We start from the raw sequence: 24981 nt of genomic DNA on the forward strand, positions 1-24981 counted from the left end.
AGAAAGAAAGAAAGAAAGAAAAAGAAAGAAAGAAAGAAAGAAAGAAAGAAAGAAAGAAAGAAAGAAAGAAAGAAAGAAAGAAAGAAAGAAAGAAAGAAAGAAAGAAAGAAAGAAAGAAAGAAAGACCGGCCCTGCTGGATCAGACCAAGGCCCATCAAGTCCAGCAGTCTAATGTAAGTAGATCCTTATTTTGGTAATGTAAATGTAAGCGGATCCTTATTTTGTATTATCATGTATGAACTAACCCATAAATTAAGAAGATTTAAAAATAAAAGAAATTAAAGCTAAAGTTCTAACTATACTTGAAGATAGTCTGTCTGTTGTTCCTTCAACAACTGAAGGGCGGAAGCCAAGGTATCATTTGGGGTGGCTTCGCAGAACCACTCTGCTACAAAATGTTAAACATTGATCTTATGTTTTTATCCTACTTTTCAGCCCAAAAACAGCTCCCAAAGGCAACTCAATTACAACGGCAATCAGAGACAAGGAAAAAACCCTAAAATTCAACATGAACACATGAAGCTGCCTTATACTGAATCAGACCCTGGGTCCATCCAAGTCAGTATTGTCTACTCAGACCGGCAGAGGCTCTCCAGGGTCTCGGATAGAGGTCTTTCACATCACCTACTTGCTTGATCCCTTTAATTGGAGATGCCGGGGATTGAACCTGGGGCCTTCTGCATGCCAAGCAGATGCTCTACCACAGAGCCACAGCCCCTCCCCAACATATACTGTATATACTCGGGTATAAGCCGACCCGAGTATAAGCCGAGGTGCCTAATTTCACCCCAAAAATGGGGAAAAATTAGGCACCCACGTATAAGCAATTACACACTTGTTGGTACATTACATAGTGTTTAGGACTGTATGCTGGGCACGTTTGTTCACATTGTGGGCTCAGGTGGTGTTTTTCAACTTGCAGTTTTCAATACACTTTTTTTATATGCCTTCCTGTTCTAGTGTCCTTTGTAATTGCATTTGAGGACGCACCCTTTTGTTTTCCCTGCAGGGCTATTGTAAGGACCTACTCATACTGCAATACTATAAAGCACTTCAAAACTCTCGAAAGCATTATATAAATTATGATTATAATTAACAACAGTACTGGGTAAAGGCCCATAACCATCTTTTCCTGCATTGGTAGGCCTAAATCTCCATTCCCAAATACAGTGGGAAAGAGCCTTTTTACTATTAGTTCTATATGCTTTTAGCCACCACCACCCCTCGCCAACTACTGGTTCACAGTCTCCACTTTCAGCCAGTTCACCCATAGTAATATTATTGATCCTTTTACTTCACAAAGGGACATTCAGCCCCCCCCCCCTTAAAAAGCATGTTTCAGTTTCTGCTGTGGAGAGAGGGGGGTAGTCCAGAGGTTCTTTCCCCACAACAGAGGACTCTCCTCCAGCCATCAGTAGGGGGCCTGTTGCCCATTTCCTTCCCTGGGCCCTTTCTCCTCTCCTCTAAGGACAGAATTGTACTTTGGTCACATTAGGAAAAGACAAGAGTCACTGGAAAAGCCAATCACGCTAGGAAAAGTTGAGGGCAGCAGGAAAAGAGGAAGACCCAACATGAGATGGATGGACTCAATCATGGAAGCCACGGCCCACAGTTTGCAAGGCCTGAGCAAGGCTGTTAATGATCTGACATAAGAACATAAGAAAGGCCCTGCTGAATCAGACCAAGGCCCATCAAGTCCAGCAGTCTGTTCACACAGTGGCCAACCAGGTGCCTCTAGGAAGCCACAAACATGACGACTGCCGCAGCACCATCCTGCCTGTGTTTCGCCGCACCCAAAATTATAGGCATGCTCCTCTGATACTAGAGAGAATAGGTATGCAGCATGACTAGTATCCATTCTAACTAATAGCCATGAAGAGCCATGAATGTGTCCACTCCCCTCTTAAAGCCCTCCAAGCTGGCAGCCATCACCACATCCTGGGGCAGGGAGTTCCACAATTTAACTATGCGTTGTGTGAAAAAATACTTCATCTGTTTTGAAACTCTTGCCCTCCAGCTTTAGCAGATGACCCCGTGTTCTAGTATTATGGGAGAGGGAGAAACTTTTGGAGGTCATTGACATTTTGGAGGTCATTGATTCATAGGGTTGCCGTGAGTTGGAAGCGACTCGACTGCACTTAACACAAACACATAATAATCATGAAGCACTGTGAAGTCGCAACCAATTTATGGCGACCCCACAGGGTTTTCAAGGTGTCAGCTCTTGACCCATCGAACCAGAAATCACCACAGAGACAATCAGATTCCAAGCAGATGGCTTTACTGGTCAAATAGGCAATACAGTGCATTGAACGCAAGATGACAGCTATGGTTTGTCTTGCCCGTTATTTGGAAATATAAGGCAGAGAAACGGCGGGAGATTACAAAGCATAAACAGAGCATTATTTCCCAGGAGTGGCGTTCCCAGGCTTTGGTATGTGTAGCCGTCCTTGAAGTCTGGACGGTTCAGCAGAGAAACGAAAGGAAACATCTAAACCGAGATAACAGCCTGACACAAGGCAAGAGATGAGCAGAGGTGCTTTGCCATTGCCTACCTCTGCAAAGCAACTCTTGTCTTCCTTGGTGGTCTCAAATCCAACTATTCACCAGGCCGCCCTGCTGATCTTTCCAAGCTCTGACAAGCTGGGGCTATTCAGCCTAAGCTAATCAGGCTTTTACTGCCCACTACTCCTCCCTTATATTCCAGACGAGTAGACACATTAGTCTGCAGTACGGCTACCAGCTCCTGGCTGGGAAAGACCTGGATATTTGGGGGGTGAAGCCTGAGGAGGGCAGGGCTTGGGGAGGGACTTCAATGTCATAGAGTCCATTACCAAAGCAGCCATTTTCTCCAGGTGAACTCATCTCTATTGGCTGGAGATCAGTTGTAATAGCGGATCTCCAGCTTCTACCTGGAGGTTGGCAACCCTATTCTAGACTTCCCTGGTGAATTCCTCCTTGCTTCTGGGGAGTGTGAACAGACTGCTGGACTTGATGGTCCTCGGTCTGATCCTTACCGATACCATTTTTTTTGGCAACCCCAGTCTGCAGCCACAAAATAAAACAGAAGCCCAATAGCACCTTAAAGCTTAGCAATAATTATTTCCAGCATAAGCTTTGGTAAACCAGAGCCATTGGAGAGCATTATACATGCATTTGTTAGGGTGGCCAACCTGGAGATTTGGGGCTGCAGCCTTTTTGGATAGGGAAGGGACCTCAGGAGGGTATAACGCCATAGGATCCCACCCTCCAAAGCAGCCAGTTCCTCCAGGGAAACGGATCTTTGTCATCTGAAGATGAGCTGCAATCCTGGGAGATCTCTAGCAACCCCATGCATTTGGTGAAGAGTTTCTGACTCATAGTAGAGCTGGATGAAATCTACGCAATAGCCAAGGAAGCTTGGGATCTTTATTGTCCAGAACCTATCCATCTAGTTTTATATTAATCTTATGAATCTAAATGACAGGATTATCTTTGTGACGTTCGTGTCGTTTCAAGCGCTGTAGTTTTAGCCACTTTTTGTCTGCGCGCTTTGCTATTTATCAAGGAATTCTGCAATCAAGGAATTCTGCAATCCTGTTTTATTTCACAGTGGGTCGCCATGTTAGTCTGCCTGCAGTAGTAGAAAAGGGCGAGAGTCCAGTAGCACCTTAAAGACTAACAAAAATATTTTCTGGCAGGGTTATGAGCTTTCGTGAGCCACAGCTCACTTCTTCAGGTACAGCTAGAATGTGAATCGATCTGTCTTTAAGTAGAGGAGAGTGAATTCAGACAAGCATTAGTATGTAAATGTTAACAGTATGTAAATGTGAATAGCAGGTGTGATGGGATGAGGTGTGGTATGCAGAAGAGCCTGTGATGTCCAGGAGAGAGATGGGTGTGGAGAAATCAGCACTGGTCATGAGCCATGAATGCAAGGTCTTCATTCAGCCCAGGAAAATGCACTGACTTTAGTTTGAATAGCAACTGTAATTCAGCAGTTTCTCTTTCCAATCTCCCTTTGAAATCCCTTTGTAAGAGGACTGTTTTATTTGATGGGTCTATTTTATTTGAGGGTCTGCGACTGTATCATAAATTTGATTCGGCGATGCAATCCTCCGCAGAGCCATCCCAAAATAAACAAACTGATTGGACTCATGAAAGCTGATGCTGCAATGAATTTTGTCATTGTCTGAAGGCATCCCAGCAGTGCTCCCCTCCCCCCACATATTGTCCATTCTCGGGGGGGGGGGGGAAGGCGGAGATCCTTCTCAGCCTATGGCGGTTATTGATTATTCTGCGGTCCCGGGAGCCATAAGCCACATCCCCCTGCCTTCCCAGAGGGTGAAGGTATAGGCTCCCTATACCGAGGGGGGAAACGTGCAAAGCGTGCCTGAAGGAACTTGTTTATGTATCTGTTTCTCTCCCCTTCTCTGATCTTCCCCCGCCCGCCGCCTCCTCCTAAGACAGACGGCATGCTGGGTCTCGTAGTCTCTCCCCTCGTAGTCGGCCGTGCCCCGGACAAGCGCGAGGACTGCAATTCCCGTCACGCCCCGCTCCGCCAGCGGCTCCGCGCTGCATGCCGGGACCTGTCGTCCGCTCTCCCCTCCGCGGCAACGGGCGCTTATGGGGCTTCGGACTTCACTCCCCGGCGTGCTTTGCGCGGAGACTTCCCTCCCCCACCCCCCTCTTTTCCCTTTCCAACTCCCCTCACAGATTGTGGCGGCGGCGGCGCGGAGTGGGAACGGAAGGCGCCGCCGGCAGCTCCGCTTACCGATGTCAATGGCGAAGCGCTTGGCGTTCTCCAGGTTGCGGAAGATCTCGTCGGGCGGGAGGGTGATGCTCTTGTCCAGGCTGCCGCCGCTCACCACGACGCCTCTGCCGCCGCGCCCGCCCCGCTCCGCCATTTTGGACGCATCGACCCGCTCTCTGCGCGCCCGGCCTCATTAAGCATGCAAATATATGTGCATATGTTTTGCCTGGCTAATGCCTGGAGAGGAGGGAGGGAGGGAGGGACGACGCGTGCGGTTGGAGGAGGGCGAGGGAGGTGTTGCCCCGCCCACAGTCTCCTGAAGCCCCGCCCACAAAGTTTAGTCTCCGCCCATTCCTGCTGCCTGCACTTGTAGGTTACAGGTTTTGATTCCGTTAAAAATGTGTGTGTATATATAATATATATGTGTATATAATATATATGTGTGTGTGTATAATATATGTGTGTGTATATTGTATATGTGTGTATATATATTGTATATGTGTGTGTGTGTGTATATGTGTGTATATATATATATATATATTGTATATGTGTGTGTGTGTATATATATATATTGTATATGTGTGTGTGTGTGTGTGTATATATATATATATATATATATATATATATATATATATATATATATATATATATATACACACATACATACATACATACACACACAATATAAAAAATTAATGCACATTTAAAACCCCTTTCCATTTCTGAGGATGGTGGTCTTATGGACTGGAATTGGTTCTTTATATATACTAAACCTCTATAAAAGCGTTATTATCATAATTACAAGCTGGAATAGAACAATGTTTGTGCTGGACACTTTAAAAGCAATTATTTTTTACTAGTATTGTTGCTATTATTAGTAGCTGGAATAGAACAGGTTCTATTACAATAACAATAGTAACAATAGTAGCTGGAATAGAACAGGTTACTTCATTCTAGTCGCCTGGATAGGGTTGCCAGCTCTGGATTGGGAAATACCTGGAGATTTGGGGGGTGGAGCCTGAGAAGGGGAGGGTTTGGGGAGGGGAGGGACCTCAATGGGGTATAATGCCATAGAGTCCGCCTTCCAAAGCAGCCATTTTCTCCAGGGGAACTGATTTCTGTGATCTGGAGATTAGTTGTAATTCTAGGAGATCTCCATCCACCACCTGGCGACTGGCAACCCTACCCATTAAAGCGTTATTGATAATCAATATTCAGCACTGGACAGCAAGGCCCTGCCCCTGTGCAAGCATTATTATTTGTTGGGAGCGGATGAAGGCATTTTATTAAAGCGGTATCCCGTAAGAGCATTATCATCACCATTATTATTAACTGGAATAAGACACATTTTTTTCACCCAAGAGATACCGTATCAGCTGGTTTGCTTCAGCACTGGGCAAAGCGTGAAATGACTCGTTTTATTATTTTTTTCTCAGTTAAACTAGCTAAGTTTGGCTATTGTGGCAGTTTTCCAGATCTTAACCACACCAAAAGGAATGGCAGATTAATACCAACCCAGTCTAGGGGATTGCATATCATAATGCATAGTTTCCTCCCGTGATTGCTAATTGACTAAAAATTAAATGGGCTAGGTGAAACTCGTGATTAGTCCTGATTTTGCATACCTGTATTGTCCCGTCCCCACAATATTATAGCCTTCATATTTGAGGTAGGAGGTCGGGGTAGTCTTGGTCAGTCTGTATGAAGTATGAATTTTTGTTAAAAGGATATTTTAATACATAAAAGTAAAGAAGCAAATTTGTCCAAAACGCAAAGAGCGAGCTTGAGCAATTCCAGATGTTCAGCAAATTGTAAATGTCTTTTTTTTAATCATTCATTTATTAATGAATGGGATTTGTGTCCTGTTAACAAACAGGATTTGTGTCCTGTTAACTGGACACAAAGCAATGCATCTCTTTAGAAAAATTACAACAGCACAATAACAATATATTTAAAAGGATCTATTTAAAATTTCAATGTCCACAAGATGGCACAATGAACTAGACTGTGTGTTCCTTCGCTGGATGGGAGAAAGGAAATGAAGAGAGCCAGCTGGAAGAGGAAGAGATGTTTTCTCACTCCTGGCCTGACCAGCATGGGTTAACAATCCCAGATCATCTGGAAGGCCCCTTCCTTCTTTATAGGGATGAGTAAATATTCCCAAATTAGTTTCTTTTGGTATTTTTGTCTCTCTCTGCTGTTGGTTTTGCTGATTTGTTTATGTTGTGTATGCATGTACAGGTTTTAGGTGCAATTGTTATGTTTGGTGTATGTCATTTATACCGGTAAAAATATGTATAGTGCAGGATGCTGATTTGTTCTTGCACAAATAGAATAGAAAAAAACAACAGAGACAAACAATCCCAAGGTAGAAGAAGAAGATTTGGTTTTTATATGCTGACTTTCTCTACCACTTAAGGAAGACTCAAACTGTCTTACAATCCCCTCCCCCTCCCCACCACAGACACCCTGTGAGGTAGGTGGGGCTGAGAGTGTCACTAGCCCAAGGTCACCCAGCTAGCTTCATGTGGAGGAGTGGGGAAACAAATCTAGTTCACCAGATCAGAGTCCACTGCTCCAAACCACTGCTCTTAACCACTACACCACGCTGGCTGGATTTGCACAAGGGAAGGGCAAAATGGGACGGGGAGTTATCAGGTTGAAACAGCTGGGATGAGAAAGTCAACATTATCCCTGCTCTTGTGCTACAGGAGTATTCTGAAGAGTCTCCACCCGCCCCCCATTTAAGAGCCATTTCACGCAAAACCAGAATAACTCACTGGGAGACACCAACATTTATTCAAGCTGTTTTTTATTTCTTCATTTTTAGCACTGTGCAAAAGTTTCAGAAACGTCATCCTGGTTTCCAATGCGTTACAGATCCCATACATCTCAGGCACAATTACGACCACATCCTCTTAAGGACGACAGTAATCAGCAAAAATAATGTGCCATAACAATTATGGTACAAATACGCGTAAATATCATTTATACAACTTGTCTTTCATAAAAGACTTTGTTAAACTTTTCACAATAAAAACAAAAACAAAAACATCAGCACAATGGCCGGTTACTTTTCTTCCTATGAGGATACAAAACCATGTTTCTGCCTTTATAAAAAGCATTCTTTAAACATCCCGGATGCAAACACGCTGCCTCAGAGAGCCAACCGTGACTGAAGAACATCCTCTACAGACTATCGTCACAGAGTAACGTTTCCCCCCTTTAGCAATACTTTCTACAAATATAGAGCTGAAGGCTGGATTTTGCAAAAAGGTCCACCGTGTATCAATAGCTAAACAGCAGAGATTTCCCAGGCTTTATCTTCCTTGCTACCCTATATTGGTTGTATACTATTTGGCTTCCTTCTACCACCACCCCAAAAAATCCTGGGAATTGTAGTACGATGAAGCTGAGAATACTCTTGTTAGTTCTCTACTCTTTCTCACAGGACTACACTTCCCAGGATTCCATATTAAGAGGGGGTGACAATTAAACTTGTCTGTAGAAGAGATTTCTTTTATATGAGTCTACAGAACTGGGATGGAGTAGTAACTACAGTTCTGAGTTAGGCATTAGGAAGGTTCCCAGTCTGAAACTTGCTTCCGCCTAGTACTCAATCCGTGGCCTCCAGCAAACCATTCTGGCTTAGCCTCAGTCCTGCCATCTGCAATGTGGGGATAAGGATACTGAGCTGCCTTACAGAGTTGTGAAGATTATAGCAAGATTTTTGGCAGGATCCAAAGGTGTTCTTTCTGTTCATGAAAGGAAGCATTCCACAAATGGGAAAACGCCTTAGATCCAACCCACTGTGGGCAAAGCTGTTTGAATACTTGGAAGTGCTATGCAAAACACTCAAGTATTGAGCATTTGTTTTTTTCTGTAGTGTTTCACCCTGGACACCTTAACTTGGAGGAGGAGTGAAATCATCTCAGTTCCCCTGCTGTAATGGAAAAGTGGGTGTCCGAGAGACAGGAATCCTTTTTGGAAATCTCAGCATAAACTTCTTAGAAGTTACTTGTTTGCAAAATATGCACACACCCTCCCCAACACACAGACGCAAGATCCCTTTTCTGTCCCCTAAGAACAATATAAAGGGGAGAAAAACCTCATCAAGGTTAAAAACCATTCAATATTCTCTTAGAACAGCTATCTGGAATTTTCCTAATACAAGGATTACTTTTTGGCTCATTCTTTTAGAATGGCTTTCTCCCCGCAGTGACGGGAGAACTCAGATCTTTCGGAGTGAAAAAGACAATACCCAACTGCAACGCGTTGGAATATTTTAAGAAGGACATATTCTTTCCTACTCATTAGAGGAGCAAGGGACATTTGTACAGCAAATTTCTAACTCCTCAGGAATCTCTTAACATACATCCAAACATTTCCCTCCCCACCAGAAGTCTGCTGCTTCTACCAAGGCCTCCACAGTTTGCAGGAGGGCTTCGGCACGGCCTTTTTGGGGGTCAGCTGCTGGGCCGGAGAAGGGGTCGAAGGAGAGGGCTCCTTCTTGGCAACTGCTGCCCAGGGCTTCTGGAAGTGGTTTAAGAGTTTTAGCTGGGTTTCAGTGTTTGCTGAATGAACAGCCAGAAACTGCAGTGTTTCCTTCAAGCAGGAGGAATAACCTTTGCCGTAATCCTGGGTTATGTTTTCAGATGAGATTGCCATTGCTGTGAAAAAAAAGAGAAAGAGAGAAACACGAGATTTAGATACCAGACAGCTGAAAGCAGGATTTTGATCTTCCACTAATAACCAGTTTGATCAAAAGGGTGCATTTACTCCACAGTAAGATTGAGTTTGAATTTCTCATCCTGGTATTTTGTCACCCATCTCCATTTCAAGTTTGCTCCCTCCCTCGTGCAAATGCAATCTTGTGATTTTTGTACCATGTTCCATTTCCTTGTGACAAATCCCACCGCTAAAATTCCTTGTGACAAATCCCACCCCTACAATTTGGTTTGCTATTTGCAAGTGCACGATGCATACAGTATAAATCATGCACATTGTACATATAAATACTGTATACTTTGTGTTTCAAAACCATGCAATTTAAGCAAGCCTACTTAAAATTGGACCGTTGGTCATTCCCTTCTCCACTGAATCTTTGGAAACGGGGGTTTGCTGAATGGGCAAAAATAATTCTCAGTGCCCTCGTCAAACTACAATTCCCAGGATTCTTTGCAAGGGGGAAGCCACATCAATTATACCGGTATAGAAGAAACAGCGGTCGATAGTGTGGGTAGCCCCACAGTGGAAAGGGCACTCACTTTGGCTATATTTCAGGTAGCTGACGGTCATCTCCAGAACATCTGCCTTCTCAAACTTGGAGTTGGGCTGATGTTTCTGGAACTCCTTCTCCAACAGATGTTTCAGTTGCTCGATGCTGCTGTTGATGCGGTCCCGGCGCAGTTTCTCCACCATGGGCTTCCGTAGCTGTAAGGCGACACAGAGAGAGAGAGAAAGAGGCAAAACGTTAGCAACCACTTTCCTGTGCTGTCCACATTGTCCCTTGTGGCCGAACCCGAACATTTCGAAGCGCGAAATAAAGAGACGCTTACTCTGTTTTTCTCTTTGGAGGCCAGGATGTTCAGCAAGAGAGGGTGGGCGGTGGGTGCCATGCTGCTATCGCCAGGCGCACAAGCGACAGTTTGGCTTCAGATGTGTTGTGTGGAAAGGGCACGAGCCCCCGGCTTCTATTTATACCCGAGAGACGCATACAAATGTATGGGGCCGGAGAGTCTCTGGTTTTCCCACACTCCCCGGCCAATCCGGGCATCTCTCCCGAACAATAGGGGAGGCATCTATTACAGCATAGTAAATCGACTGTGAATCGCCTTGGGATAATACCCTGCTCCCCGAGGAGCAGGTGGAGTGGGGGGGGGAGAGCGTGGGTCACAATAAAGGCCAGCTTCGAGAAGGATGGGACCGGAACGTGGGAAACCTCCGTCTCCCATTATCGTCCGGCTCAGAGGCCTAGCGTCGGGAGCGTCAGCAACTCAATATGCTGCCTTTTCCCCAGACTTGGGCAAAAACATAATCTAGCAGGCCAGCTCTCAGGATGGGCCTGGGTGGGTGGGTGGGGGGCTTCTTTCTCCCCCTCCCCTTCCAACTTGCCTATCTCCAAAGGATTCCCATAAAGGGGTGTGAAGGAAACAGAATCGGAAAGGCTAAGACCTTTTCATCGACGTTAAAGTGTGCTTAAATGAATACAGTGTGGGTCAATTTTCGGGGAATAGCAATCAAAATTTAAAAAGAAAAACATATGTTCTTGGGGGGGGGTATTTGACAATGGTACGAAGGGAGAAATCCCATCCGAATTTTCGTTCTCACCCCGGCACACATTGTTTTGATGGACCAAAATGTGATAAAAATGCTGCTACTGGGGATTTAAATTTTTATTTACCGGTATTTAGTTATTGTAGACATATAAATGCTTATTCCGCTATTGTGCGTTGGAATTTTTATAAAAACTGCCATACGGTATAACTCCAAGCAGAGTTACACTCCTCTAAGTCCATTGAAGTCAATAGGCTTAGAAGGATATGTATTCCTGTATAACTCCTGGCAGGAAGTATTAAAAATAAAGAGTATGGGGAAAACAATTTTTTAGAAAGTCTAACATTCATCTCCATCAAGGTTTTTTTTTGACTGATTTTCATAGATTATGAGACTGAGTAATTTCATATTTTGTAGTTAGGGTTGCCAGGTCCCTCTTCGCCACTGGCGGGAGGGTTTTGGGGCGGAGCCTGAGGAAGGTGGGGTTTGGGGAGGAGAGGGACATTAGTGCCCCAAAGTCCAATTGCCAAAGTGGCCATTTACTCCAGGGGAACCGATCTCTGTCGCCTGGAGATCAGTTGTAATAGCGGGAGATCTCCAGCCACCACTTGGAGGCTAGCAACCCTAGTAAGGGACAGACCTCTGTAAGGTATATTGCAATAGAGTCCATCCTCCAAAGCAGACATTTTCTCCAGTGGAACCGATCTCTGTCAGTTATAATTCCAGGAGATCTCTGGGGCCTACCTTAGGGTTGCCAACTTCCAGGTACTAGCTGGAGATTTCCTGCTATTTCGACGGATCTCCAGCCGATAGTGATCAGTTCACCTGGAGAAAACGGCCGCGTTGGCAATTGGACTCTATGGCATTGAAGTCCCTCCCCTCCCCAAACCCCGCCCTCCTCAGGCTCCGCCCCAAAAACCTCCCGCCGGTGGCAGAGAGGGACCTGGCAACCCTAGCCTACCTGGTAGGGTTGCCAGGTCTCTCTTTGCTACCGGCAGGATGTTTTGGGGTGGAGCCTGAGGAGGGCGGGGTTTGGGGAGGGGAGGGACTTCAATGCCATAGAGTCCAATTGGCAAAGCGGCCGTTTTCTCCAGGTGAACTGATCTCTGTCGGCTGGAGATCAGTTGTAATAGCAGGAGATCTCCAGCTAGTACCTGGAGGTTGGCAACCCAACAGTTTGGACACTTCAACCCTGGCAGAAGTGTGTGTTATAAATGTCTGGTTTGCTTTTGACATTTAAAAAAAGCAGTTCTGCCTTCTGCATAGTATATGGCAAACTACGGGCTACACCAAACAAGGCGGGGAGATAAAGACCCTGTTACTGAGCGGGGCCATTTCCTCCTCTAGGAAGGACCGCTTTGATCCTATGTACAGTCTGGGAGAAGTATGAAATGAGTGGGCTTCAGTAATGACTGGACGCCACCCACACCAACGCTCCACAGGTCTCCCAGGGATGGCCTGTCCCCCCCCCCCTTGCCGAAACCTCCCTTCTCTTTTCTTTCCACACAGTGCCGGCCAGATGGCATGAGAGGCATCGCTGTTACAATCAGGCACACGTCTTTTGTCCGCAGTTTAACACCGTGAATGGGGCCGACGTGTGGGAAACGGAGATTTGTGAGCTCACACCATCGGAGGTGAATGGTGAACCAGGCATGGTGCCCCCAAGCAGCCGCCGGAGGGAGGGGGGAGCGTTGCAGATTCCCAAGTTCTGTCCCACCTCCCCTCCTACTTCAGTGCCCATCAAAGCAGCAAACCATTCTTGTAACATCTGCTGGGAGATAATTCCTTTAAAATGCACGCGCGCGCATGTACCCCAGAGGTTGTGGCTTTCGAGAGTCTTCCAAGCCTCTGAGGAGGGGGGGGCCTACCTGTGAACCCCTGGGTCGGAATGGCTGGCTGGGAACGCCGAAGAAAATTCGCTCTGTGTATGCTCAGGGGCACTTTGTTATGTATTTCAGACACCCCCGGGCTTAAAAAAAAGAGGCTCCACAGACTTCAATGAAGTTCGCCTTCCCATTGATACAACTTTAAAATTAGTTCTGTGTGGTTGATTTATTAGCTAGATTTATTAATTAAAGTGTTACTTTATTCATTAGGGGGTCCAGTTTTAACTGATGGAGTACTTTTCTGAAGCCGTTTGGGTGGGGAATAAGAAATTCACTGTTAGAAGCCTTTAGTTCTAACAGTGTGTGATATCTTTTATGTTTTTCGTTACCTTTAACACTGGTATATTGAAAAGGCACCTATGGGCAAAGCTGTTTATCTTTTTTTTTTTTTTGCCCCCATTTTACTCTCTGGTGCTTACGGTTGTGTATGCAGTTCGCCCCTTCCCCATGTGATCCTCACAACAACCCTGTGAGGGTGGCTAGACCAAAGGTCACTCAGAGAACTCGATGGCTGAGTGGAGGTTTGGATTCAGACTGTGCCCTACCATGGATGAGAAGCTAGCCTTAAATAGGGTTGCCAGCTTCAGTTTGGCAAATACCTGGAGATTTGAGGGTGGAGCCTAAGGAGGGTGGGGTTTGGGGAGGGGAGGGACCTCAATGGGGTATAATGCCATAGAGTCCACCTTCCAAAGAGGCTATTTTCTCCAGGTGAACTGATCTCTGTCACCTGGAGATGAGTAGTAATCCCAGGAGACTGCCAGCCACCACCGTGAGGTTGGCAACCCTAGCCTTAATCCTCCTATATTTGGGGGATATACATAACTGACCGACCCGTGTACCTTTCTACCTTATTGATGTCACTTTATATTCCCCCTAAAACGACAGGGCTTTTTTCTCTTCTCCTGTTCCACCCTCCTTTTAAAAAAATTAAATGTAAGTAAACCAGTATCCCTCATTTTAGTGGGGTGACGTTGGAAGATACAACACTGTGTTCATTTATTTTCAATAGTTATACCCTGCTTTTCTCCCCAGTGGAGAATCAATGTGGCTGACAGTTTGATTCTCCGCACCCCCATTTTATTGTTTTTTTTGTTTAGGTTTGGCTGGGAGAAAGTGACGGCTACATGGTCACCTAATGAGCTTCCGTGGCAAAGTTGGCTTTGGGGTCTTTATTCCACTCTAACCTGTATACCACTTACAAGAGCCCTGTAAGGTAGGCCAGTAATATTGTGGTAGACTGAGAATGCAACTTGCCTAAGGCCACCTATTGAGTCTGTGGCTGAGGTGAGATTTGAAATGGGCTTAGAGATAGGGTTGCCAGGTCCGGGTTGGGAAATACCTGGAGATTTTGGGGGTGGAGCCTGAGGAGGAGGTTTTGGGAGGGGAGGGACTTCAATGAGGTATAACCCCGTAGAGTCCATCTTCCAGAGCAGCCATTTTCTCCAGGTGAACTGATCTCTGTCGCCTGGAGATCTGTTAGGGTTGCCAGGTCCCTCTTCGCCACCGGCGGGAGGTTTTGGGGCGGAGCCTGAGGAGGGTGGGGTTTGGGGAGGGGAGGGACTTCAATGCCATAGAGTCCAATTGCCAAAGCGGCCATTTTCTCCAGGTGAACTGATCTCTATCGGCTGGAGATCAGTTGTAATAGCAAGAGATCTCCAGCTAGTACCTGGAGGTTGGCAACCCTAAGATCAGTTGTAATAGTGGGAAATCTCCAGCCACCACCTACTTAGGGATGCCAGCCTACTTAGGGATGCCAGGATCTGGCAACCCTTCCCTCCATTCCCTTGCCAGTGACTAGAGGGGACCTGGCAACCCTAGGGCTTTTTAATGTTTCCACCCCCATTATACTCTTCATCTTTTTAAAAAAGAAAAGAAATAGTATTTTCATCCCTCTCTCCATAATTTCCCTTTCTGGTCTTTTCAAATACTGCCTATATTTGAAAAGCGGTCATAAGGCAGAAGCACATGTAAATGACACACTACTATTTCAAATTATGGGTTCCCTCCATTTCTAGACTTTGAAGAGGCCTTCTATTCAAGCGGGACGTCTCCTATGGTGTCAGAGAGCGTAACGTTCCCAGCCTTTTTGAAAAGGCCCGGGAGAATGCGGATCGATCGACGTGGTCCCTGAGAAAGGGGCACTGCTCCAGATGGTCTATCAGGACAGGAATTGCCCCTCGCCACAATGGGGAGCTGCGCAGCGTCGCTAATGGGAGCTGTAGCAGGGCACGCTTCCTTTGTCGCGCCCCTGAATGTCATCAATGGGCCAGAAAGTGTGGGAAACACCGAGAAACCCAGCCCCACACTCTGAGGTTAATAGGGGCATTGTCTGGAGAGTCTCCCCGGGCCGTGGGGTCAGCATAATAAACACCACCCCCAGCTTCAGCCCCCCTCGCTGGCTAAGGAACATCCATCGGGGTTTTAAAGTCAAGATTTTATATATTTTTTAAAGCCCGTGGGGTGAGGATTGAATCCTACTCGAGTTCCGATATGAGATTTTTTAAATGTGCAGACATTACATTGTCAAGACACTCCTCTTTCTGCATTGACTCATCCGACAATTAGCCCTCTCGTATATCTGCCATGGAACTCCTAGGTTCTGGGGTACACATGGACCCTGTTCTGGTTTTTACCGTTAAAGCCCTAAATGATCTGGGACCTACTTAAGTACAAATAAGTATTTTTGTGTTTATTTTCACAGTTGTGCATGGATGAAAAGACCATTTTTCTCCCACATTTTCCTTTGGCAAATGTCCCGTTTTTGTTCCGCCTTGCTTGCAGCATTTTAATGCCACGCTTGCACTATTACACCAGTTATACTTCTTTTTTTACCCCAAGTGATATGCATCTGATGCAAAAGTAGGCGTTAATTTTAATGGCCATATTTCTCTAAATGAAAAGAATGGCCACATTTGTGGTGGTGTGGTTATCATGTTTGTGTTAGGAGACGTTGAACTGAATCCAACTCTTCTGTGAAGCTTCCGGGATAGGGTTGCCAGGTCCCTCTTCGCCACCGGTGGGAGGTTTTTGGGGTGGAGCCTGAAGAGGGTTTTGGGAGGAGGCAGACTTCAATGCCATAGAGACCAATTGCCAAAGCGGCCATTTTCTCCAGGTGAACTGATCTCTATCGGCTGGAGATCAGTTGTAATAGCAGGAGATCTCCAGCTAGTACCTGGAGGCTGGCAGCCGTATTCCTGGATTACTTTGACTCTCACCTCTTTATCCAACCTACTTCATAGGGTTGTTGTGAGGTTAAAATAGGGAGAAGCTTTCAGGATTCAGATCTGCATTTCTGTTCTACCGTGCCTGACAAAGGGTGCTTTGACTCTTGAGAGGGGAGGAGGGACTTCAGTGCCATAGAGTCCAATTGCCAAAGCAGCCATGTTCTCCAGGGGAACTGATCCCTCTCACCTGAAGATCAGTTGTAATAGCGGGAGATCTCCAGCCACCACCTGGAGGCTGGCAACCTACCTGCCAATGAGCAGACAATGGAGGGTTCTCTATTCACACTGGTTCATCATACAAGGTGGTTCCCCAGGTAGCTAAACCCAGCCACAGAAATGTGTCTTCAAATCATTTGGGGTGGAGGGAGGCCTACAGCTTGTTGGTTGGATCGTCAGCATCACCCCGAGAGATTTAAAAGCAGTCTTGCCTTCACATTCCTGGTCTGGAAAATGTGTTGATCTGGGATTATAGAAGTAGTTCCCCCCTCCCTTTCCTTTGGAGTCAATTTAATGCATGGATTTGTATATCACTCCTTTTGGGAACATGGGAACCAAACCACTGGTCTCAGTCAGGCCAGGGGTACCCCCACCCTACCAATGCACTCTGACCTAAGGCTGTTGATTCTGATTGGTAATTACTCAAACCTGGGACTTTTATGAGCTATGTCCCCCTCCCAGATGTGGTGGGTGATGGTTTCTGAGTCAGATTTCTGTGGCACTAACATGTGTTGGACAGATCCAATGTTCTTAGCTGCTGGACCACACTCAAGATTGCTCAAGTTATCATATCAAGTATTCCTCATACATTCTCCCACCCATTCCCTCCGACAGCCTGTGGGGTAGCCAATCTCTGGAATGCAGAGGAGGGGACTTCGGGAAGAAATTGGCTTGTGAGGGGCCACCAATTGAGTTTATGGCTGAGGTGATATCAGATCCGTGAACTGAAGAAGAAGAAGAGTTGGTTTTTATTTGCCGATTTTCTCTACCTTTTAAGGAGAACAAAACCGGTTTACAGTCTCCTTCCCTTCCTCTCCCCATAACAGACACCTTGTGAGGTAGGTGGGGATGAGAGAGTTCAGGGAGACCTGTGACTAGCCTAAGGTCACCCAGCTGGCTTTGTGTGTAGGAGTGGGGCAACTAACCCAATTGACCAGATTAGAGTCCGCCGCTCATGTGGAGGAGTGGGGAATCAAACCCGGTTCTCCAGATTGGAGTCCACCGCTGCTAACCACTACACCAATTGAGTTTATGGCTGAGATGATATTGGATCCATGGGTTTCTCTAGCTCCTGCACCCCTCTGGAACATCCATTTTGAAATTGTGGTCCTTTCAAAGCAGAGGTTATCTGGAATTACTCAATCATAATAACCTTTTAGGATTCCCCTCTGGCATTCCCAAGGCCCAATTCAGGTCAGGAAAACAGCACAGGAAGGCAGACTGAAGCCCCCCTTTCCATGTGCACAGTGGTCCCGATTCAAATTGAGCACTGAATGCACAGGAATTGAGATTCTGTAACTTGCTATACAAGATGGGGACCCCAGACCCAAACTGTGTACTCTGTAATGTCTGAATCAGCACTACTCTAAGGCCACTGCAGCAGCAGGGAAATTTGAGGCAGGCATTTCCTGTCTCAACGGGTTGTAATTAAATCAAAAGAGTTTCCATCTAGACATTAGGAAGAATTTTCTAACAGAGCGGTTCCTCAGTGGAACAGGCTTCCTTGGGAGGTGGTAAGTGCTCCTTCCCTGGAGGTTTTTAAGCAGAGGCTAAATGGCCATCTGTCAGCAATGCTGATTCTGTGACCTTAGACAGATCATGAGAGGGAGGGCATCTTGGCCATCTTCTGGGCATGGAGTAGGGGTCACTGGGGGTGTGAGCAGGAGGTAGTTGTGAATTTCCTGCATTGTGCAGGGGGTTGGACTAGATGACCCTGGTGGTCCCTTCCAACTCTATGATTCTGATTCTAATGTGCTTACACCCAGATCTGGAAAGAAATATGCATGCATGGACAAAAATAAACGAAAATCTTTTTATTGACATTTCCATCCAAGAAATTCAAATGGTATTCAACATCACATGTGATGAATGCGCAGTAGCTTAATTTTTTTTTTAAAAGCACCACACATAGATCATATTCTATCTATGTACCCTCCGTTCTTTCTCCTTATTGAAGATACGCAAGCAAGCATTTCCTTTACAAAAGGCATGGACATATCTCTCCAATGAGAGAAGCACACAGATAGGAGACAAAACCTAACAGAAATGTCCCGTACAGCATGTTAGTTATCATAATAACGTCCAAAAGTTCATCTACAAATGTAGTACAGTATTCTCAGTAACGTAGCTACTATTTAGGAAGGTAAGGGGTTCATTCAAAGGGTTAAAAAAAAGCCTAAAGCACTTTTAATACAAAAACTACATAATCAAAAACAGCCCTTCCCTTAGAAAGACAACCTGAACAGAGAGCCAGATCTCTTCAGCCCTTTGGATCCTTAACAGATGGTGCTGAGGACCTTCGAAGAAGAAGAAGAGTAGGTTTTTATATGCCGACTTTCTCTACCACTTAAGGCAGAATCAAACCGGCTTACAATCACCTTCCCTCCCCCTCCCCACAACAGACACCCTGTGAGGTAGAGGGGGCTGAGAGAGCGTGACTAGCCCAAGGTCACCCAGCTGGCTTTGTGTGGAGGAGCGGGGAAACAAATCCAGTTCACCAGATTAGCCTCCGCCGCTCGTGTGGGGGAGTGGGGAATCGAACCCGGTTCTCCAGATCAGACTCCACCGCTCCAAACCACCGCTCTTAACCGTTACACCACGCTGGCTCTCGATGTCATCCCTCTTGGATACCACAGAGACATCTTTTTAGGTTTTTGTTTTGTGTTCTGCCCAAGAACAAAGACGCTGGCTCTCTGTTACAGTCGCCCCATAAGGGCGGACTTCACTCTGCAACATTGCAGGCACAATCCTTCATTGTGAAGGGAAATTATGTCAGCCGGCTTTCTCTTTGCCGAGAAACAACTGCCGCCTCCTCCTACCCCACTTCCTGGAAATCAAAATGTTTCCTACTTTTGAAAGAGGAATCATAAAACCAAAGATTCCTCTAGTATTTTTTTTTTTTGTCCTTGTAGACAATGATCGGGAACGTCCTTCAGGGGTCTCTACCACGGTCTCCAGATGGTGACTGCGGCCGGTGGGTTCTTGCAGGCCGCGTGTTTCTTGGGGAGAGGGCGCGGGGGCGCGGGCAGGCAGCACGTGGCCAAAGCGGGTGGGCACGGGTGGTCTGCGATCACATGGACTTTGCAGAAATGCTTAATCAGTCGGGTCTGCGTTTCCCTCTTGGGTTCGCAATAGGAGAGGAAATTGAACGTTTCCCTCAAGCAACGCAGGTACCCGGTGTTGAAGTCGAGTTCTGGATTCTTCTGGCCGAAGGCTACCGAGAAGAGAAAAGGGACAAAAACGGAGGTCAGAGCAATAGTCACACACAAGCAAAACTGCAGAGATGTGAGAATCTTTTAGCATTTCTTTAGATATCAGTCCTATCCTCTCTCTGCTGGGCAGCATGTCGGTTCCCCCACTTGTCTTCACGTCAATGCTGTGCGGCCGGACGAGAGAGCAATGAGCCCAAGAATACCCACTGGACTTCATGGCTGAGGTGGGACCTCTATACGGATCTTTAAATACAACAGGCGACCCCCATTTCAGCTCTCGAATGAGCCCATTTTACAGACCAGGCAGGCCAAACTGAGGTCCGCCAGTCCTGACACCCCAATCTGAATTTGCTCAGGATTGTCTTGTCCTATATTTTTGTGTGCCCATAATGTACTGAAAGGTCAGTCCAGGTGAACTAACCAGAACAAAAATCCTAAACCAGGAAAGGTCTGCATGCATAGGGGCCTGAACACATGAAGCTGCCTTATACTGAATCAGACCCTTGGTCCATCGAGGTCAGTATTGTCTACTCAGACTGGCAGCGGCTCTCCAGGGTCTCAGGCAGGGGTCTTTCACATCACCTACTTGCCTAGTCCCTTTAACTGGAGAAGCCGGGGATTGAACCTGGGACCTTCTGCATGCCAAACAGATGCTCTATCACTGAGCCACAGCCCCTCCGCCTGCTCACCACTAAGCTTGCAAAAAAATCCCCATATATCTGAGCTTGCAGATGCTTTCTCTGTCCTCACCTTGGCCCTGGGTTTGCTGTTGCTGTTTCAAGTAACTGACGGCCACTTCCAAGATGTCGGCTTTCTCCAGCTTGGAGTTGGGTTGGTGTCTCTGGAACTCCTTCTCCAGCAAGACCTTCAGCTGTTCGATGCTGCTGTTAATCCGGTCGCGGCGCATCTTCTCCACAACTGGCTTTCTCAGCTGCCAAGGAGGAAGAATAGATGGTCAGCATGCATATGAACACATGAAGCTGCCTTATACTGAATCAGGCCCTTAGTCCATCAAAGTCAGTATTGTCTACTCAGACTGGCAGCAGCTCTCTGGGGTCTCATCAGGGGTCTTTCACCTACTCGCCTAGTCCCTTTAACTGGAGATGCCAGGGATTGAACCTGGGACCTTCTGCATGCCAAGCAGATGTTCTACCACTGAGCCACAACCCCTCCCCAGAAGTGATGCAGACATGACCCAGCTGTGTTCACAGAGAATGTGCAATGCAAATTTTTGTGGTGGCCCAAATCCCATTCCTCTGCTCTCCCATTTTCTGTCCTGACGTTTTGCAATAGCAGAATTTCCAGATGACTGCGTTGAGATGCAGCCTCCAAGGACACAGAGGTCTCACCCGTGATATGTCTCTAACTAATCTCTTGTCTGTCTCGTGCCTGATGGGTCATAGAGTCCCCATCCAAATAGCTAGGTAATCTCGTTTTCTCAAAACACACACACATATACAACTGCTTGTTCAATTCAAGCTAACCCTAGCTCCCGTTCTGACAACAACTTTCTTTTCTATCACTTCCACAGAACCAGCCCTTTTAAGACCTGGTTCACACATGCCTGGTGAGCTCTTGATTCCTCTAAATTCCTGGCGGTGAAATATGTGGACCGTCACCATTGGAAAGCCGCACATTCCAGAACAGTGATACACCCGTTCACGCCTGCAAGTCCTCGAGTGATGAACAGGCTTTTGTGAAACCAGGGAATGTACACACACAGTGAATAATGTACTTCCAATCCACTTCCAATGCACGCTGCAACTGGATTTTATTTTGTGAAACAGTCAAACCCACTTGCAAACACTGGTGTTTTCACACATACTGAATAATGCACTTTCAACCCACTTTTAATGCACTTTAATGATGGCTTGCAAGTGGATTTTGCTGTTTCACATAAGCATTCGCATATGCCGAATAATGCATTTTCAATCCACTTTCCATGCACTTTGCAGCTCGAATTTACTGTGTGAAACGGCGAAATCCACTTGCAAATGATCGTTAAAGTGCATTGAAAGTGCATTATTCAGCAGGTGTGAAAAGCACACAGTAAAATACAACTGCAAAGTGCATTGAAAGTCGATTGAAAGTGCATTATTCAGCATGTGCGAAAGAACCCAAGGCTAAAGTGCACTGAAAGTACATTATCCATGCTGACCGATGCACTTTACAACTGGACTTTACTGTGCGTAGTGGCAAAGTCCACATATCACCAAAGGGCATCTAGAGTGGACTGAAAGTGCATTATCCAGCACATGTGAAACTGCCCCAAGAAGTGCCTATCTGCTGATTCTTTGAAGCTCTGGCTTACCTTGTTCTTCTCTTTTGCCAGCAACCTCTCCTCCTCCACATGGACCATACAGCTATTGCCGGGCGCCATCCTTAACCCAATTGGCTAGGCAGTCGGGCAGAGCCGGACAGTCAGCTGCTCTGAGCTTTGCCCAAGCGCCACCCTTCTGCTCCCAAAGCTCTCCGAGCGCCGGTATTTATATCCGCAAGCGGCTTAGCAGTTACGTGAGTTTCCAGCTTCTCGGTGTTTCCCACAGTCGCACAGCCAATTGGGGGGCACGCGGTCAGAGAATAGAGAAAGCATCTCTCTTTAGTGCACGCTACATTGACTGTCAATGCCCCGGAGAGAATAACCTTCTGCCTGTACCAAATGGCGCTGCGCGCAAAGCGGTACAGCGGGCCCGTGGGAGGAATCTGGGAAAGGCTTGCCCTTCCAGATGCTTTGCCTGGGATCAATGGCATTCCAAAGCCACAATCCCGTGCCGCTGCTCACATTCAAAGATGTGGTGTGTGAGAGAGAGAAGGCATAAGGAAGAAATAAGGCCCAAGGGGGTGAAAAGGCGGGAAGGGAAGAAGAAGAAGAGTTGGTTTTTAAATGCCGACTTTCTCTACCACTTAAGGAATAATCAAACTGGCTTATAATCACCCTCCCTTCCCCTCTCCACAACAGATACCCTGTGAGGCGGGTGGGGCTGAGAGAGCTCTAAGAGAGCTGTGACTAGCCCAAGGTCACCCAGCTGGCTTCATGTGGAGGAGTGGGGAATCAAACCCAGTTCTCTGGGTTAGAGTCTGCTGCTCATGTGGAGGAGAGGGGAATCAAACCCGGCTCTCCGGATTAGAGTCCACTGCTCTTAACCACTACACCACACTGCACTTACTACATCATTTATAGTATATATTTTGCCCTAGGCAGGTGGCTGTTGGCTAGAGTTGCCATGTCCCTCTTCGAACCAGCGGGAGGTTTTTGGGGCGGAGCCTTAAGAGGGCGGGGTTTGGGGAGGGCAGGGACTTCAATAGCCAAACTGGCCACTTTCTCCAGGTGAACTGATCTCTATTGGCTGGAGAGCAGTTGTAATAGCAGGAGATCTCCAGCTAGTACCTGGAGGTTGGCAACCCTACTGTTGGCCTTGTTTTCTCATTCTGTGTACTATTGCATTGTTCACTAGATGTTTTATGCTGTAGGAGTGCGTTTTTTTAAAAAACAAAATTCTGCAATCCTCTTTGAGTCTCAGCAAGAAAGGAAAGCTAACTGGCCATCTGGGGGCACGGGATCTGGGGAAATTTTTTTATCTAGCAGTCTCAGCAAACAGAAACTAAAAGACAGTTTAACTGTTAAGCTGCAAGCCAGAGATACTTTTTAAAAAATTAAAAGAAGTCTTTGTTTGCCCACGGAAACCATAGAACTGGATCACGTGGTACTCTGGTGGGTTGTGGTAGGGAGTGTGAGTATGGGGGGTGGGGGTGAGATCACATATTACCTGGGAGGGAGTGTGGCTCAGTGGTAGAGCATCTGCTTGGCATGCAGAAGGTCCCAGGTTCAATCCCCGGCATCTCCAGTTAAAGGGACTAGGCAGGTAGGTGATGTGAAAGACCCTCTGCCTGAGACCCTGGAGAGCCGCTGCTGGTCTGAGCAGACAATACTGACTTTGATGGACCAAGGGTCTGATTCAGTAGAAGGCAGCTTCATGCGTACCTCCTCCATCAGCAACTATGCTTGCCCTGCCAACAATACCACCCGGCATTTTCACTAGGGTGTAACATTCAAACGGAGCTTGTGTTAGGGTTGCTAACTCTGGGTTGGGAAATACCTGGAGATTTTGGGGTTGGAGCTTGAGGAGGGTGGGATTTGGAGAGGGGCGGGACTTCAAAGCCATAGAGTCCAATAGCCAAAGCAGCCATTTTCTCCAGGGGAACTGATCTCTGTTGCCTGGACATAGGGTTGCCAGGTTCCTCTTTGCCACCGGCAGGAGGTTTTTGGAGCAGAGCCTGAGGAGGGCGAGGTTTGGGGAGGGACTTCAATGCCATAGAGTCCAATCGCCAAAGCAGCCATTTTCTCCAGGGGAACCGATATCTGTCGGCTGGAGATCAGTTGTAATAGCAGGAGATCTCCAGCTAGTACCTGGAGGTTGGCAACCCAACTGGACATCAGTTGTAATAGCAGGAGACCTCCAGCCACCACCTGGAGGTTGGCAACCCTATCTTGTGTGCACACTGCCCAGTGTGCATGGATTGAGCTCACTCCAGGGACTGACTGTGCAATCCTCAGCAAAGCTACTGCAGTCAAAGCCTATTTGAATCAATGGGCTTAGAGCAGAGTTACTGCATAGGATTGCACTATAAAGTGTAAATTACTGAGCCAGTTCTGCCCCTGACCCATAATATGTGATGAAAGCGACGAGGCTTTTGAAAAGGAGGCTGTTTAATAGATAAAACTATTTGTAGCTCAGCGATGATAGCAAAATGGAACTTTTATATTCGGAGGCTGCATATCTTTGAGCAACAGGGGAAGATTGGTGCTTTTTTTTTTTGCCCTGTTTGCAAGTTTCCCAGGAAAATAGGTTTAGCACCTGTTGGACATAAGATGCTAGACGACACGGACCTTTCATCTAGCCCTTGACTGTAACAGGCCTGCAGTCCTAGTGATAGAGCAGGCTAGCTGTTAAAATAGGCTTTCTGTACATATTATGCTTAGACAGGAGTCATTGCGGCCCCTTTTCTTTGGCTCCCATTTTGAGGGATCGGTTAAAAATAAACACGAGAAAAATGGCAATGCTAGAGAATTCACGTGGCCTGCCTTCATCCTGGGCAGTTTTTAAGAATCTTCTTGAAAGGCTCGGAGTAGTCCTGAGATGATTCGTCTCTCAACTTTCCCACAAAATAGAGGGGAAGGCATAAAGGCCTCTGTGGCCAACATCTGTCTTGAACAAAGAGATAAGCCCATTCAGGGCCACACAATGAATACTATGGGGCTGGCTCTTTCCCTGACCCCTTTCCCTTCCTGACAACAGCCTGTTAAAGAACAGCAATCCTTTAATGATAACTTCAGGGTTCCCTCAGTCCTTCTGTTACTTTGCCTCTCAGCAGCGTTCAACTGTGAGCCTAAAATGTGTGTCAAGTCCTAGAAATTTAGGCTTAGAGTTAGGGTT

General features: G+C 46.6%; 2 protein-coding genes across 3 annotated transcripts in view; both read right to left on the reverse strand.

Moving 5' to 3' along the window:
- Positions 1 to 4929, reverse strand: part of PANK4 (pantothenate kinase 4 (inactive)) — a 36866-nt gene extending 31937 nt beyond the window's left edge. The window contains exon 1 of one of the 2 annotated variants that reach the window (XM_056865322.1): positions 4754 to 4928. In XM_056865322.1, coding sequence (XP_056721300.1) covers positions 4754 to 4886 — 133 coding nt within the window. In that variant the 5' untranslated portion in view covers positions 4887 to 4928. Of the gene's footprint in view, positions 1 to 4753 lie in introns of both variants that reach the window. The other variant, XM_056865324.1, reaches the window with a different exon arrangement.
- Positions 4930 to 9145: 4216 nt separating this feature from the next.
- LOC130491738 (transcription factor HES-1-like) lies at positions 9146 to 21964 on the reverse strand. The gene is made up of 6 exons (XM_056865527.1): positions 21858 to 21964; positions 20297 to 20477; positions 19281 to 19548; positions 10291 to 10384; positions 10000 to 10165; positions 9146 to 9402 (listed from the first exon to the last, which is right to left on the reverse strand). Exons 1-6 carry the CDS (start codon positions 21924 to 21926, stop codon positions 9146 to 9148), a joined length of 1035 nt encoding a protein of 344 aa, XP_056721505.1. The 5' UTR covers positions 21927 to 21964.
- Between the last annotated feature and the right edge of the window lie 3017 nt (positions 21965 to 24981).

Source organism: Euleptes europaea, chromosome 19 (genome assembly GCF_029931775.1).
Source record: "Euleptes europaea isolate rEulEur1 chromosome 19, rEulEur1.hap1, whole genome shotgun sequence".
Classification (NCBI taxonomy): Eukaryota; Metazoa; Chordata; class Lepidosauria; order Squamata; family Sphaerodactylidae; genus Euleptes; species Euleptes europaea.